The sequence below is a fragment of the Squalius cephalus genome (assembly GCF_949319135.1).
Source record: "Squalius cephalus genome assembly, chromosome: 13".
Lineage (NCBI taxonomy): Eukaryota > Metazoa > Chordata > Actinopteri > Cypriniformes > Leuciscidae > Squalius > Squalius cephalus.
In genome coordinates, this window is record NC_137134.1 from 19,009,689 (window position 1) to 19,023,952 (window position 14,264).

The 14,264-nt window shown below is 38.6% G+C and overlaps 3 protein-coding genes across 3 annotated transcripts in view; 1 reads left to right on the forward strand and 2 right to left on the reverse strand.

Moving 5' to 3' along the window:
- LOC307169611 (mast cell protease 2-like) overlaps nucleotides 1-2,129 on the forward strand; it is a gene marked incomplete at its 5' end in the record, with an annotated part of 34,980 nt that extends 32,851 nt beyond the window's left edge. The window contains 2 exons of the mRNA XM_079890341.1: nucleotides 802-951; nucleotides 1,634-2,129. Coding sequence (XP_079746467.1) covers nucleotides 802-951; nucleotides 1,634-1,801 — 318 coding nt within the window. The 3' untranslated portion in view covers nucleotides 1,802-2,129. The remainder of the gene's footprint in view (nucleotides 1-801; nucleotides 952-1,633) is intronic.
- The window catches only part of LOC307169609 (granzyme G-like), a gene marked incomplete at its 3' end in the record, with an annotated part of 198,644 nt that overhangs the window by 139,582 nt on the left and 44,798 nt on the right, over nucleotides 1-14,264 (reverse strand). The gene's annotated exons all lie outside the window — the stretch shown is intronic.
- On the reverse strand, nucleotides 3,003-3,926 carry LOC307169612 (uncharacterized protein; the record flags this gene model as incomplete). The annotated part of the gene is made up of 1 exon (XM_079890342.1): nucleotides 3,003-3,926. One exon carries the CDS (start codon nucleotides 3,924-3,926, stop codon nucleotides 3,003-3,005), a length of 924 nt encoding a protein of 307 aa, XP_079746468.1.

The window sequence follows — 14,264 nt, forward strand, 5'->3', positions numbered from 1 at the left end:
AAGAAACTGCGGAGTGACTATCGTAAGGTGAAAGACCACAACAGCCGGAGTGGTGTTCACAGAAAAAATTGGAAGTGGCTAGAAATGATGGACGCCATCTACGGGTACAGACCGGCGAGTTTGGGACGAGAAGGAGGCATCGATACGGCTACCTCGTTGCTGGAGTCGATGATGGAGCCTCCCGGTAAGTTATGTAATTGTGAAATATAACGTTAGTATACATCGACCACGGGAAAGCTTACGTTCAATGCACAACTTTTGTGCAAGTCTGTTGTTTGTCTGTCAGCCAGCCAGTGTGGTATCAACCGATCATTTGCAAGCTAGCAAAACGCTAACGTTAGTTTATTAGCCTGTGGTGGACGGAGTACATGTCCAGTAACGTTACTTGTAGCCTACAGATACCCTAATAAAATACAACTGTTTTATTACTAAACATATTCTACTAAATATATATTAAAGAGAGATGGGTCCAATGATATAGCTTAAGGAAAGAGTAAGAACTCCGTCTGAAAATTATTATGAAATATCAGAGCAAGGTGAAAATGTCCACATTCAATAGGCTTAAACAGTACAGTAATGTTGTGGGGTAAAAAGTACAATATTATGCTTTGGAATGTAGTGCAATAAAAGTTACTCTTATAAAATTATAGATACTTGAAAAAAAAATACTTATGTACATTATACAAAGTAAAAATGCTTTGTTTGGCTACCCACTCAGTCCTACTACGTTGTATGTTCTGTATTTATCTCAACCGCATTGTTGCCGTTTGTGTTATTAACGTGACTTTTGTAAATTTTCAGTTGAGCATCCTAGCTGTCAGGAGGAAATGGAGGCACTTGATGAGATTTCCACCCTTGAAAGCTCAAGTTCGCCTGCCAGGACATCAACCCCGACACCACCACCAGAATCTGCTCCATCAACTTCGAGTGAACCTCGGCGTATTACAATCGGTAAGACATGAACACCAGAGTGAAAAGAAATGTATAATACTGTAATAATATATACTAGAGGTGTAACAATATATCGTGCCATAATATATTTCGCAATACAAAAGCGCAACAATACGTATTGTGGATGTTAACAATATGTATCATGGATAGTTCTCCCAAAATAAAAATTACTGTGTGAGAAAAAATTCATGTTTTCAGAGTGTCAGTACTACATTAAATTACTATATAATGTTGCTTATGATGTATACTAATGCAATGGGGGAATATTTGTGGGTCCTCATAATGGCAAATGTCTTATTACCAGAACGTTAAGAATATTCGTCTAAAATAATTCAGTATTTTCAGCTTCAGAATCATGAATATTTTTATTCTGGTGTCACCATTGTCCTTGGGTTACAAGCACCAAGTCCAAGCCTGTCCATTTAAACCCACAATGTAATATCCAAGTTTTCATTTTAATCGACAATAATTTTTTTTTTTTTTTACCTTTTATCATATGTCGTGGAGTATCGCAATATTGTATCATGAGTTCATTATCGTCATATGTTAATATATACATGTCCAATTTAGACATTGTATTGTAGTACTGTAGATATCTCCCCATAATATTGGTTGGCTCAAATCACAAGGATCAAAATGCTTCGCTAAACAAACCAACATTCCTGTCTCTTTTGCATTCCAGGCAAGAGGAAAAGGGGGCAACAGGATGTTCATGCGGCCCTGGTTGAGATGCAGGCAGCTGATGAGAAGCAGCAGGAGTGGTTGGAGAGGATGGAGGAACGCCGTGACCGGCGCTTCGAACTTATGCTGGAGGATGCACGTGAGGCAAGGCGGCATGAGGCTGAACTAACTCGCCAACACATGGAGCAGTCTGCAAGCTTCAATCAGGCCTTCCTCGGCACGCTCAGTCAGCTGGTGCAGGCGTTGAGTAGTCGCCCCAACCCTGTGCCATGATCCAGCCACTTGTGCTCTTTTGCACACAGCACTTTAGACTTGTTTACTTTTTTGGACTTGTTTAATTTTTTTGGACTTATTTAGTTTTTTGTTTGCACTCGTTTACTTTGTTTGCACTTTTAATTTTTGTTTGCACTTGTTTACAAAACCTTTTTTCTGTCGCACAGCTCATTTTTTTGTCAATAGCATTTGTTTGACTTTTTAAATTAAAGTACTTTTTCATTACCTCATGTGTCCTGTGTTCAATGGCCATCTCACACAATTCCTCCCTTACCCATTCTATAAATTGAGGTCGTTTTATTAATGTTCCTGTCATCTGGTGTCAATGACATCTATTGTTTGCTACCTTGGCCATAATGGCCATTTGGGAGATTATGCTTGCCTTAAATACAAAATAGTTAGCAATGTGTTACTTTACATTTATTGCAAACAAAATCTGAATTTATTTATTTTTACAGTCATAGGTATTGCAGAGTAATAAGTCCTTTACCCCAAATATTATAAATTAATATTATAAATATTATAAATTGTTCCCTTATAATTACACGTGTACTTATAAAGTATGTACAATAATTACAGAAAGGTACGCTGTAAATTCGGTGTACTTACGCAGTACTTTCCGGGCTGTAATCATGAATTACTGCATAAATTATTTGTAATTTTCCATGTTTTTTAGCATAATAGGTCATAAGCTACATACCATGTAATATTAAAATAATTAGCCCTTAGTTGGGTAGCTTAGTTATGAAATACTGCATTTTATTTATATTTTTTATGGTTGTTACTCCTTTATTCACCAAATATTATAAATTGTTCCCCTATAATTACATGTACACACTCTATAATTACCAAATGGTATGCTGTAAATTATGTGTACTTGCGCAGTATTATCTTAAGCGTTACCAGATTGGCCATTTGATATAGTTACCCAAAATGAATTATATCTCATGTTTAAACACCATCTACATAAGAGGCAGCGGCAAAAATATTTCACAAAATATGAAGAGGCAGGGTAAAAGTAAAAAGGATTTATTCATGTCCATAAAATCAAAACTTAGCGTTTACACAGGTGTGCCTTTGCTATCTGTACAACAGATTTAACTGTTCAAATAACGCATCAGACCCTCGCGTACATCCCTGCCCTCCTCCTCTGCACCCTGTGCCAGTGGCACCACAGGCTCTGCAGCAACAGGTGTATCCCATTCGTGCTGGTAATCCTCTCCATGCCTTTCACAAAGATTGTGCAGAGCACAACAAGTCAACACCATGGACTTCACCAGTTCGATGTCGCTGTCATTCCTCTTCATAAGGCACCGCCACCTTCCTTTGAGTCTCCCAAAAGCATTTTCTACCACCACCCGAGCCCTGCACACTTTTTTGTTGTAGGTCAGTTGTTCTGCTGTCAGCCGGCCATTGTCAGGGAATGGTTTTAGGAGCCAATTCTGCAAAGGGTAGGCAGAGTCTCCTAGCACATAAAAGCCAGCATTCACCCCACTGATGTTCCTGGTGCAAGCTGGGTAGAGGCTTCCACGCTCGACCAACTCCCACAATGTAGATAGTCTCAGAACCCGAGCATCATGCAAACTTCCAGCCATTCCTGCATATGCACTCCAAAATAGTCCTTTTCCGTCAACTACTCCTTGCAGGATGATGGAATGCCAGCCTTTTCTATTAAAGTAATCGCAGTGGTACTCCTTTGGGGCTATTATGGGTATGTGTGACCCATCAATGGCACCAACACACTGTGGAAGCCCCCACCGGTTCTCAAAGTAGGCTGCCATCTCTTTGAACTTCTGCTGGTCAGGGAAACATATCTGTTCTGGAACTAACAACATGCTAGCGGCCTTGCAGAATTCCTGGACGCACCGACACACTGTTGTTCTGCTGACACCAAAAAGATGGCCAATACTTCTGTAGTCGCTGTTGGTTGCAAGCTTCCATAGTGCAATGGCAACTCTTTTCTTAAGGGGAACACACTCTCTGTAGTTTGTGTCCTGCTTTTCCATTGCTGGATGCACCATGGCACAAAGGAATATAAATGTTTCTTCAGACATCCTGAAGTTGTTCAACCACTGTGTGTGTGTGAATCCTGGAACGATCACATCCCACCAGTCATTTGAGCGGCTGAAAGTCCAAACGGTTGGTCTGCGGCGCTGATTTTGCACCAGATTGAGTATCTAAAAAACAAACAAACAAAAAAGTTAAGATTAATACAATGTCGCAGTGATGGTGGGTCATTTAATTAAAAGTGCAACTATCATACGCCGGATGAAAAAATACATAAAGTATTATATAAAGTATTATAAACATTGTAAGAGTTACCCTTGGACACGATAGAATATATAAATTTGTTAAAATATCTAATATACTGCACCAGAGAGGGAACTTTGGTGTCATTAAAGCACAAAGAAAAAATAGCTTACAGATATAACTATTTTCTCAAAATTATACTTCTAATCTATCATTAACCACAACTAGTATTGCACTTGTAATAATATAGGCATCAACAGATTCATGTAAAAGTTTAATGATCTTAAAAAGTAACCTTCATAGTGCTTAATGAATAGACTGTAGTTTACAGTTGGCACAGTTAAAATCTGGTTTCACAGGCAGGGCTTATTGTACTTATTTATTCAGTGTAGGGTTATTTAATCTATAACAATATTGCTTAGTTAGCACATAAGACGAAATACATTAATACATGACATAAAAAAGTTAGCTTAGCTCAAGCTTACCCGCCTGCGCCGTCGTGTTTGTCTTGCCTTGTCTTTACTCGCGCGGTTGTCTGTCTCGTCCCAGCTCCTTAAAATTTCCCAAATTCCCCTGTATTTTTCCGCTGTGTTTTTCCTTGCAGCATGTAGCCTTTGCTCAAACAAATATTGTCTCTTCCTTGAGATAAACAGCCACACACCGAGAAGCAAGAATAGGATCTGCTGTATGTCCTCCATTGTTGTTTGCGGTGAACTTTCCTCTTCCCGCGCGATCGAATGACGTCAAGCTACTTTCCGTCATACACCACGCCTATCAAGTGACGTTATCACTACTTTCTGGAATACACCACGCCTATCAAGTAAGGGTACTGTTGGCGGTGGAAACGCTAGCCAAATCATGGTTAACAGACCCGACCCGTACCGACCCGTACCGTACCGTACCGTACCACTCGGTGGAAACGCGCCATAAGCTAGACTAACTGTGCGTTCACACCGCCGCCGGCGAGAGCGGCAAAATTCATTGAAAATGAATGATTTCCGGGCACTTTGACACTGTAACAGCTGTCGACTTTTGCTAACAATAACAGAAGTGTGTGATAGGTTGTTTTGAGGTTTGCGATATCTATGATTTTCAATGAGAACCAGAGATGACCCAACAGCAGAGCTAGATTATTTACGGAGGAATTATTACTGCTCGATTATCTTAAAAAACTTGTCTGCTTTACACAATTTAGCTACCTTGGAGTTAATCCTAGTCCATAGTTATGCAGCTAGCTCACTAACAGACTTGATATCTACTAGAAAGACAGGACTCAACGTTGAAAATACCCGTTTGTTGCCCGCCAGGTATCCGTGGTAGTCACGTGACTGCAAAGTATCAATATGGGGTGAACTAAACAAGAAGATGAGATACAGGTGAATGTGATAATGAGTACTGATGAGTCCAGGCAGAGAATGATGGGAGATGTAGTCTGTGAGTGAACGGTGTGGAGTGCCCTCTGGTGGCTCTCAAGGGCACTCCAGCTGGTGACCGTTACAGTCAAATAGGGAAGGGAATCTTTAGGCACCTCATGAGCTGATCTAATCTTTTTCTTATTAATTAATTGATCTTATAAATAAAGCTTAAAATATTTAATTACATATGTAATTATAAGTAGGCCTACTTTTAAAAATAACTACACATTAAAAAACTAAATTAATAATGAACAATTACATGTTAATAATTTTAACTAATATAGCTTCAAAACAAATAACAAGGAGGGAAAAAAAATATTACAAGCAATAAACAAAGAGTGCTTTCAGTATTTAAGAGTAGGCTGTCTGAACGTTTTAATCTCTTTTGAAATTATAAGATGTGGTTTGTCCTGTCTGTTTAATAACTTAAGATATAACTGACTGTGTCACATTAATTTTGCGTCATAAAGGCATTTTGAGATGCAAGTACATTTAACCAGGTAGAAGGAGTCGCTCACAGCCGCATGCTCAAGCGCTCTTCGCAAAGCGCGTGCAAGTATTTAAAATTGAAAGCAGCTTCTGTCGGTGATTTTCATATTTTTAATATATAGCCAACTGCATTCTAAAAGACATATGATGCCTTCGTAGAGCATTTGTAAGTAAAATACCGGCGGGCGAGACCACGCACTACAAAAGTAACATCAAGCAAACCGCGCGCATCTCATATCTTGTGCAATGAAGCACGCGAATGTTCTTGTAATTCGCTTCAACTTTTTGGTGTGTGTGTGAGACAAAGGAATTAGAAGCAAGCAGAATACGGTTGTTTATAAAGCACACGTAGTGTCATCACGTATCTGTGTTTAAAACTAAGCTCAGACATACATCTGAAATTATCTTAATCGATACAGAATCGTTGGAGAGAATCTATAACGCAATATCACATAAATTAAACACTGTTATTTCCTGTAGCCTATGCCAGGGCTATAAGCGTAGCGTGCCAAGTTGATTCTTCATCTGCAAGACTGGTTTACTCTCGCGTGTCACGTGACCAGAGTGTAATCGCAGCTTTGCGGTTAAAAAAACGCATTTCATCATATCCCAATATTATACGATTATACGATATTATACGACATCAGAGTACAATGGGAAGATGGCGGCGTGAGTAAGACGGCAGACACCTCTCTCCACCCAAAACTTTATTCGTCTAACTTTATTTACCTATTGATTGCACTCTAACCTTAAAGGACAAGTTCGGTATTTTACATTTAAAGCCCTGTTTACAGATCGTTTCCGATGAAATAGAACGGTTAAGATTAAAATTTGGACACATGCTGCTGTCCCGAGAATTTTAGGTTTCTTTCACTTTCCCCAAAACCTCTAGAATGGGTGTATAGGTGCACTGGAACAATCCTTCATAAAACGCATTAAACTTTCGTTTACAAAGACGTGAAAATCGCTGCAAAAGATGCTTTCCAACAGGTTTTATCGTAGTTTTTGTCCAACTCCATTGACTTGTATTGAATGTGCTGTGTGCGGTACGGTATTGCTCCGCCGCTTCTTCTTCTGCTTCTTCTGTGTATTCAATGAAATGCCAGCGGTTTGCTTGCAATTGGCAAAGGTGCACTATCGCCACCAACTGGGCTGGAGTGTCTATTATTCAAGCTCTCAACGGAAGAATCTACGGGTGTGAGACGTTTGGAAAAATAGATCCACAGTTTTACAACGAATGGTAAAACACCTGTTGGAAAGCATCTTTTGCAGCGATTTTTGTGTGAGTATATCAGTGAACACCCCTGACCACTCGGTGAGTTTCACGTCTTTGTAAACGAAAGTTTAATGCGTTTTATGAAGGATTGTTCCAGTGCACCTATACACCCATTCTAGAGGTTTTGGGGAAAGCGAAAGAAACCTAAAATTCTCGGGACAGCAGCATGTGTCCAAATTTTAATCTTAACCGTTCTATTTCATCAGAAACGATCTGTAAACAGGGCTTTAAGTGTAAAATACCGAACTTACCCTTTAATGCCAAGGAATTGAACAAAGGTCTTTTGCAAAAATGCCCAAACCACCAAAAAACTGCCCAAAGACCGCAATGCTTCAGAGGACTTTAGTGCTACCAGCCAGCCAGGTAGCACCGGTGTGGTGCTAGTGCTAATGTTAGCCCTGAAGGAACTCCTCTGTTGATGACTGAGGCTCTGTTAAAGAGTATTTCTGCGGTGGTTGCAGAGGAGGGACAGAGCATCCTACGGTCTGTAAACGAGTCGCTTGGGAAACTTGAGACTAAAGTGGACAACATGATGAAGCGATTTGATGATGCCGCGGCTACGACAGCGGCACTTGTTGCTCGCCAAGCCGAGGCTGAAACGTGCATCTCCCAGCTGGAGGATGACATCGCTCCGATAAAAGACCGACTGGACGTGTTGGAGAAAGCGAACAAGGAGCAGAAAGGCAAAGTATCTGAACTGGAATGTCGGCAAAGACGGAAGAATATCAGGCTGTTAAATCTGAAGGAGTCTACTGAAGGGAGTGACTCGCTCGCATTTCTCGAGGCGTTTATTCCCAAGCTCCTGCAGCTACCCATCCAGACTATATCCATCGACCGTGCCCATCGGGGCCTTGGAGTACCTGAAGAGGATCGCCCGCGCGCTGTGGACATCAAACTCCAACACTCCAGAGACGTCTCAAAGATAATGGCAGCAGTGAAACGCCTTGGGAATCTCCAGTATGAGGGTCGGCCACTACGCATTGTGCTAGATGTACCTCCAGACGTTCGGGCTGCAAGACGTGCGTTCAACACAGTCTGCGCGGAACTTATTAGTAGGAACATACATTTCCGGATGGCTTATCCAGCTCTTCAAAGCAAACGAAGTGCAGAAGTCATTCAAGGACCCAAACAAGGCCGAAGCTTTCCTTAAAACCCTCACTTGACTGGTAAAGTAGCCTCTACTTTTATTGCCCCTTCTAAGTTCATTACTGACAATTACTGACAATGGGGCACAGTGGGTGTCATACAATATATGTTACATCCTAAATGGAGAGTTGGTAACTGGACATTGTGAATGTTTGGATGGATGTCCAACTTTTTTTGTTTTGTTTATTTTCATGTTTTTTTGTTTAGTGTTTTCTCTTCACAGGGTGCCTCAATAAAAAAAAAAAAAAGAAGAGTATGGTCCTAGGTTTTCTGAATGGAATGTATTTCTGCAACCGAAAATATAATTTTATTATAAAACAATGGGAGTGATAGACATAAATTGCAGTACTGAATATGAGAAATTTGAACACTACCTCTGTACCTCTACTAATACAAGTTGTGATTATTACAACCCTGAAGATCTGAAACAAAATAATGACTTTTCTTTTTCTCTAATGCATTTAAATATTAGAAGTCTTAAAAAGCATCATGATGACCTCGTTGCACTTCTTGCTAGCACAGGAAAAAGTTTTGATATCATTGGTTGCAGTGAAACTTGGATGAGTGAACAAACTCTTTTAGATATCTATAAAATAGATGGATACTCATTGCATTGTAGTAATAGGCAGGGTAGAATCAGAGGAGGGGTATGCTTGTATGTAAATTCTCATTATTCTGTGAAGGAGCGTCATGATCTGACAGTTGATGATGGCCACACTGATTCATTATTCCTAGAAGTTAAAATGGCGAGTGGTGCATGTATCATCATTGGAGTAATATACCGACCACCAAACTCTGACTATGAAACATTCAGAAACCACTTTGATAATGTCCTTTTCAGTATAAACCAGATGAACAAAAACAGTATTATTATGGGTGACTTTAATATTGACATTTCTAAAGAAGATAGAAAGGGAACTGATTTTTTTAAATACCCTTTACTCCTCATCATTCTATCCTACTATTGATAAACACACACGTGTTACAGAGAGAAGTATGTCTATAATTGACAATATTATAACAAATATACAAAATACAGGTTGTAAATCGGGTGTAATATATTCGGACATCTCTGATCATTACCCTGTTGTGTTTTTTACAAACTGGATAAAAAGAGTATCTGATCCATATACTAATAGGAAGGCAAAAGTCCTTAATAACAAAACACTTGCAAATCTAATTCAACACCTCCAAAGTAAAAGCTGGGATGGAATATACAATACTATAGATCCCAATTATGCCTATAATTTCTTAATTGACGTAATAACCGTTGCTATTAATGCGACTATTCCAGAAAGGATAATCAAACATAAAAAGGAAACTCATCCATGGATCACCAAAAGAATCCTAAAGTCTATCCAGAAGAAGGATAATCTCTACAAACAATACAGGAAGAATCCAAATAGTAATAACAAAACCTTATATACACAGTATAAGAATAAATTAACAAGCTTAATACGAGACAGCAAAGCGAGTTACTTCACTGATCGTCTCAAAACTGCCTCGGGGATCAGAAGAAATCTTGGAAGGTGTTGAATGAGATACTTGGCCGCTGTAATACATTCTCAGTTATCCCTGACACCGTTGTGCCAACCCAATCAAATAATTATACAAAACAAGATTCACTACCAGACTTGTTTAATAGATATTTTGCCTCTGTTGGAAAGAATCTGTCTCAACAATAATACTCAACAGTATTTGAAAGAGCTCTACAAACTTTTTCACTCTGCCAAAGAGATCAGTTAGGCTCCTCTGGATGATGCATTATCATGTTTACTGTTATTACCTTGTAAATTCATAATAACATTTGAGAATATACAAATTGCTGGACAAAAGTTTCTCAATTATCTCAACAGCTTTAAAACTACTGATATTTATAAAAAACAATTATATGAAAGGCTTCAAACTTAAAATGATGGCATAGTTTTTATTTTTTTATTATTAAGACACCATTTTAAATTGTTTTCTTAGTCTGTTCATTTGTTCAGACAGTTGCACCATCACCTGACAATTTGGGGGTGTAATGCTGCCTTCAGGAATAATCATAAATAGGCCTAGTTTCCTAGTTAAAAAATGGACATTGTAATCATGACTTAAGAAGAAGAAAAACAAAATAATATGTATTATTAAATGTACAAAAAAATTATTTCAAACTAAGGTTTTATAGAATATAGTGATACATGTCATGAAGTTATCAAATTATTTTAAAATGAAATAATGCACTTGCCACAACATAACTTTGTGAAAATGTTTAGAAAAATATATGAGCGATTTTTAAACAAAACTGTCTTCTTATACAGATTCTATCTTTCAGTGCTAATTGCTTTGTGTATTTAAATGTTAAATGGGAAAACACTCAACTGTTCTTTTTTTCGTGCATTTTTCTTTTCTTATTCTTGCTTTGTTATTAGGGCCACCGAAATGAAGATGTGTAGGAGTAAAGCTTGTTCATTTAAATGTATAACCTGTTTGCATACTGTTTTTGCTGTTTGTGCTTTGTTCTATAGTAAATGAACTGAATTAACCAAATTTTGAGTCTGTATCCTTCATATGTCGTTGAAAAAGTCTCTAAAATAGTTTTGGGCCAATGAGGACAAGTTAATTTAGACCACTGCATGTCCACCCATATTATTAAAAACTAAAATGACCAACTGGTTACCAACACACGACTGTCGATCCACAACGTTGCCACGACGTCGCCGTTACTTACTGACAACGTTACAAAGTTACGTCGTGACAACGAATCCAGGAATTTCACGGTTGCCACGACGTAACTAGTTACTTCGCCACGACGAAAGTTTGGTCACCAGATTACGTTGCAGTTACGTATCAGTCACGTATTTGTGTTAGCTGGGGGACCTGTAAAATTCGTGGAAATGGACCAGGGTCACAGGTGTCACCATAAATTCGTGGGCACAAGAGATGCTAGACGCGGACCAACCGTTATTCATAGAAAGAACCGTCAGAAAACTGTCAAAAACACGGTACTCCTGTTTGAGATACGGTGGTTTTAATTAACAACATCTTTAAAGATATTATGATTTTGAAGTAAATTCAGACGAGAGTGAACGGTGGCATGCACACAGAGACACACACACACACACAAACACACACACACACACACAGGGACTGACTTTTGGATCGCCGCAGGTCACAAGGTGATGTGAAAACACCGCCTTCAGCTCTCTAAAAAATGTAGAATGGATTTTGTTTATCTGAAATAATTGGTTTCAGTATACTTTTAAAGGTATGTTTTCAACTTTAGTGAGTGCGAGATAGACTTCACAGTTCCACTGTAAGGAGGGGGGTCAGAGCTCAGACAGAGAGAGAGCGCGCCTGAAGGCACGCGCACACAACCCCCTCTTGCTGACACACACACACACACACACACACACACACACACACACACACGGACAGAGACACGCGCGCGGCTCCCTTATGTTTTGAGACAGGGTAAGCTCATTCAGGAAAAAACATTGTTTTCACCACTTTTAATAATTTGAAAACATTATTACAACTTTTAAACTTTGAAAATCATTTTATCCCTAACAAAACATTGACCATGTCTCATTCTGATCGTCGATTCAGAGAGAGTCCAACAGATGGAGCTGTGAGCCCGTTTCATCCGTGGTAGGTTCTCTCTAAAATAATAAGATAAGACGATTTTATTCAGCTAAAACATTTGGTTTGAGTAAGCTTTTAAAGGTATGTTTTTCAACCTTAGTTAAATTGCTTTAGATTATACACTTTTAAAAAGAACTTTAGCATGATAATTATTATATAATTTATATTATAAATTATATAAAGGATAGGATGTTTATGTAATTTTTATCTAAAATAATTGGTTTTAGTAAGCTTTTTAAACACTTTTCAAGGTATGTTTTTCAACTTTAGGTTAATTATTTTTGTGGACATGAATGGTATGGACATACTTTTCAACTCTCTAAAATAATTGGTTTCAATGTATGTTTTAGATTATATCATTTATATTATATAAATGATATAAAGGATGTGAAGTTTTTGTGTGACATACGCTTCTCACTTTCACTGCGGTCGGGGCGCAGGCACAAGCCATATAACCACACACGCACACACATATAACTGGGACAAAGTTCAAACAACCGGCAAAAACATCTGTTCTGTTAATATAGGACAAAACTACCCGTCAAAATTATGATTTAGTCCTAGCTAGGTCATAGTTCAAAACTAACTGTCATACAACATGATCGATGCATGGGAGGGGTCAATAGGTTAATCCCATGACCTCATACCAGGAAGTTCACCCATCAATCATAAAGGTCACCGGAAGTTCAACCTGTCACAAAGGTCAAATGTCAAAGTCGTAAATCATTTTGACACATGGTGTCCCATAACTACTACTAATTTATGACCAAGACAGAGAGTCTCCATTCAAGGGTGTAATATGATTCAATTCAATTCAATTCAAATTTATTTGTATAGCGCTTTTCACAATACATATTGTTTCAAAGCAGCTTTACAGAAAGTGCATTTCAGAAATATACATAGAAAAATACAGTTAGTTAATCAAGTATTAATTTAGGGCATAACATATCGACGGCGTCGAGTCGTCTCTTCACAGGCTTCGAGTCATCTCTTCACAGGCTTCGAGTAGTCTCTTCACAGGTGTTGGGGCATCCAACGCTATCTCACGACCAATTCGTACGAATTTGTACGAATGATAAAAAGTTGGCTAATTCATCACGAGTGAGGTCGTACGAATTTGTACGATTTGTCTAAACCCACGTGATGGGTAGGTTTAGGGGCGGGGTCAGGGGTAGGTCATTCGTATGAATTCATACGAATTTGCCAATTCGTAAAATATGTACGATTTTGCAAAAATCGTACTAATTCGTACGAGTCAGGTCGTATGGATTTGTACGAATAAGCCACCTCGTAGAATTTGTACGTTTTCCCGTGAGATCGGGCTGGGGCATCTGAAATTTCCATGGGAGGCTGGATACAAACTGGAGCTGACGAACTCCATTTAGCGTCCCGAGATAACAACAGAAAAGCAGATGGGAAATAATTAGCGTAGCTGCTATTCATAATATTAATGCATTCAATCTGATTCAACTGTAGTATAAAAGGTAATCATTATGTGAATGCTTGGCTAAAGAGATGCGTCTTTAATCTAGTTTTAAACTGGGACAGCGAGTCTGAGCCTCGAACAATATCAGGAAGGCCATTCCAGAGTTTAGGAGCTAAATGTGAAAACGCCCTCCCTCCTTTAGTGGACTTAGATATCCTAGGAATGACCAGAAGCCTCGAATTTAGTGATCTTAAAGAGCACGATGGATTGTAGGGCAATAGAAGCTCTGTTAAATACCCAGGAGCTAAACCATTTAGGGCTTTATAGGTCATTAGTAATACTTTGTAGTTGATACGGAACTTTATAGGTAACCAGTGTAGAGATGATAGAATTGGTGTTATATGATCATATTTTCTTGATCTAGTAAGAACTCTAGCAGCTGCATTTTGGACTAACTGTAGCTTGTTTATTGAGGATGCAGGACAACCAGCTAATAAAGCATTACAGTAATCTAGTCTCGAGGTCATGAATGCATGAACTAACTTTTCTGCATCAGAAACAGATAGCATATTACGTAGCTTAGCAATGTTTCTAAGGTGAAAAAAGGCTGTTCTTGTAACATATGAAATATGATTTTCGAAAGACAAGTTGCGATCTAGTATAACACCCAGGTCTTTTACTGTAGTGGATAAAGTAACAGGACATCCTTCTAAATTAAAGTTGTATTGTAAGT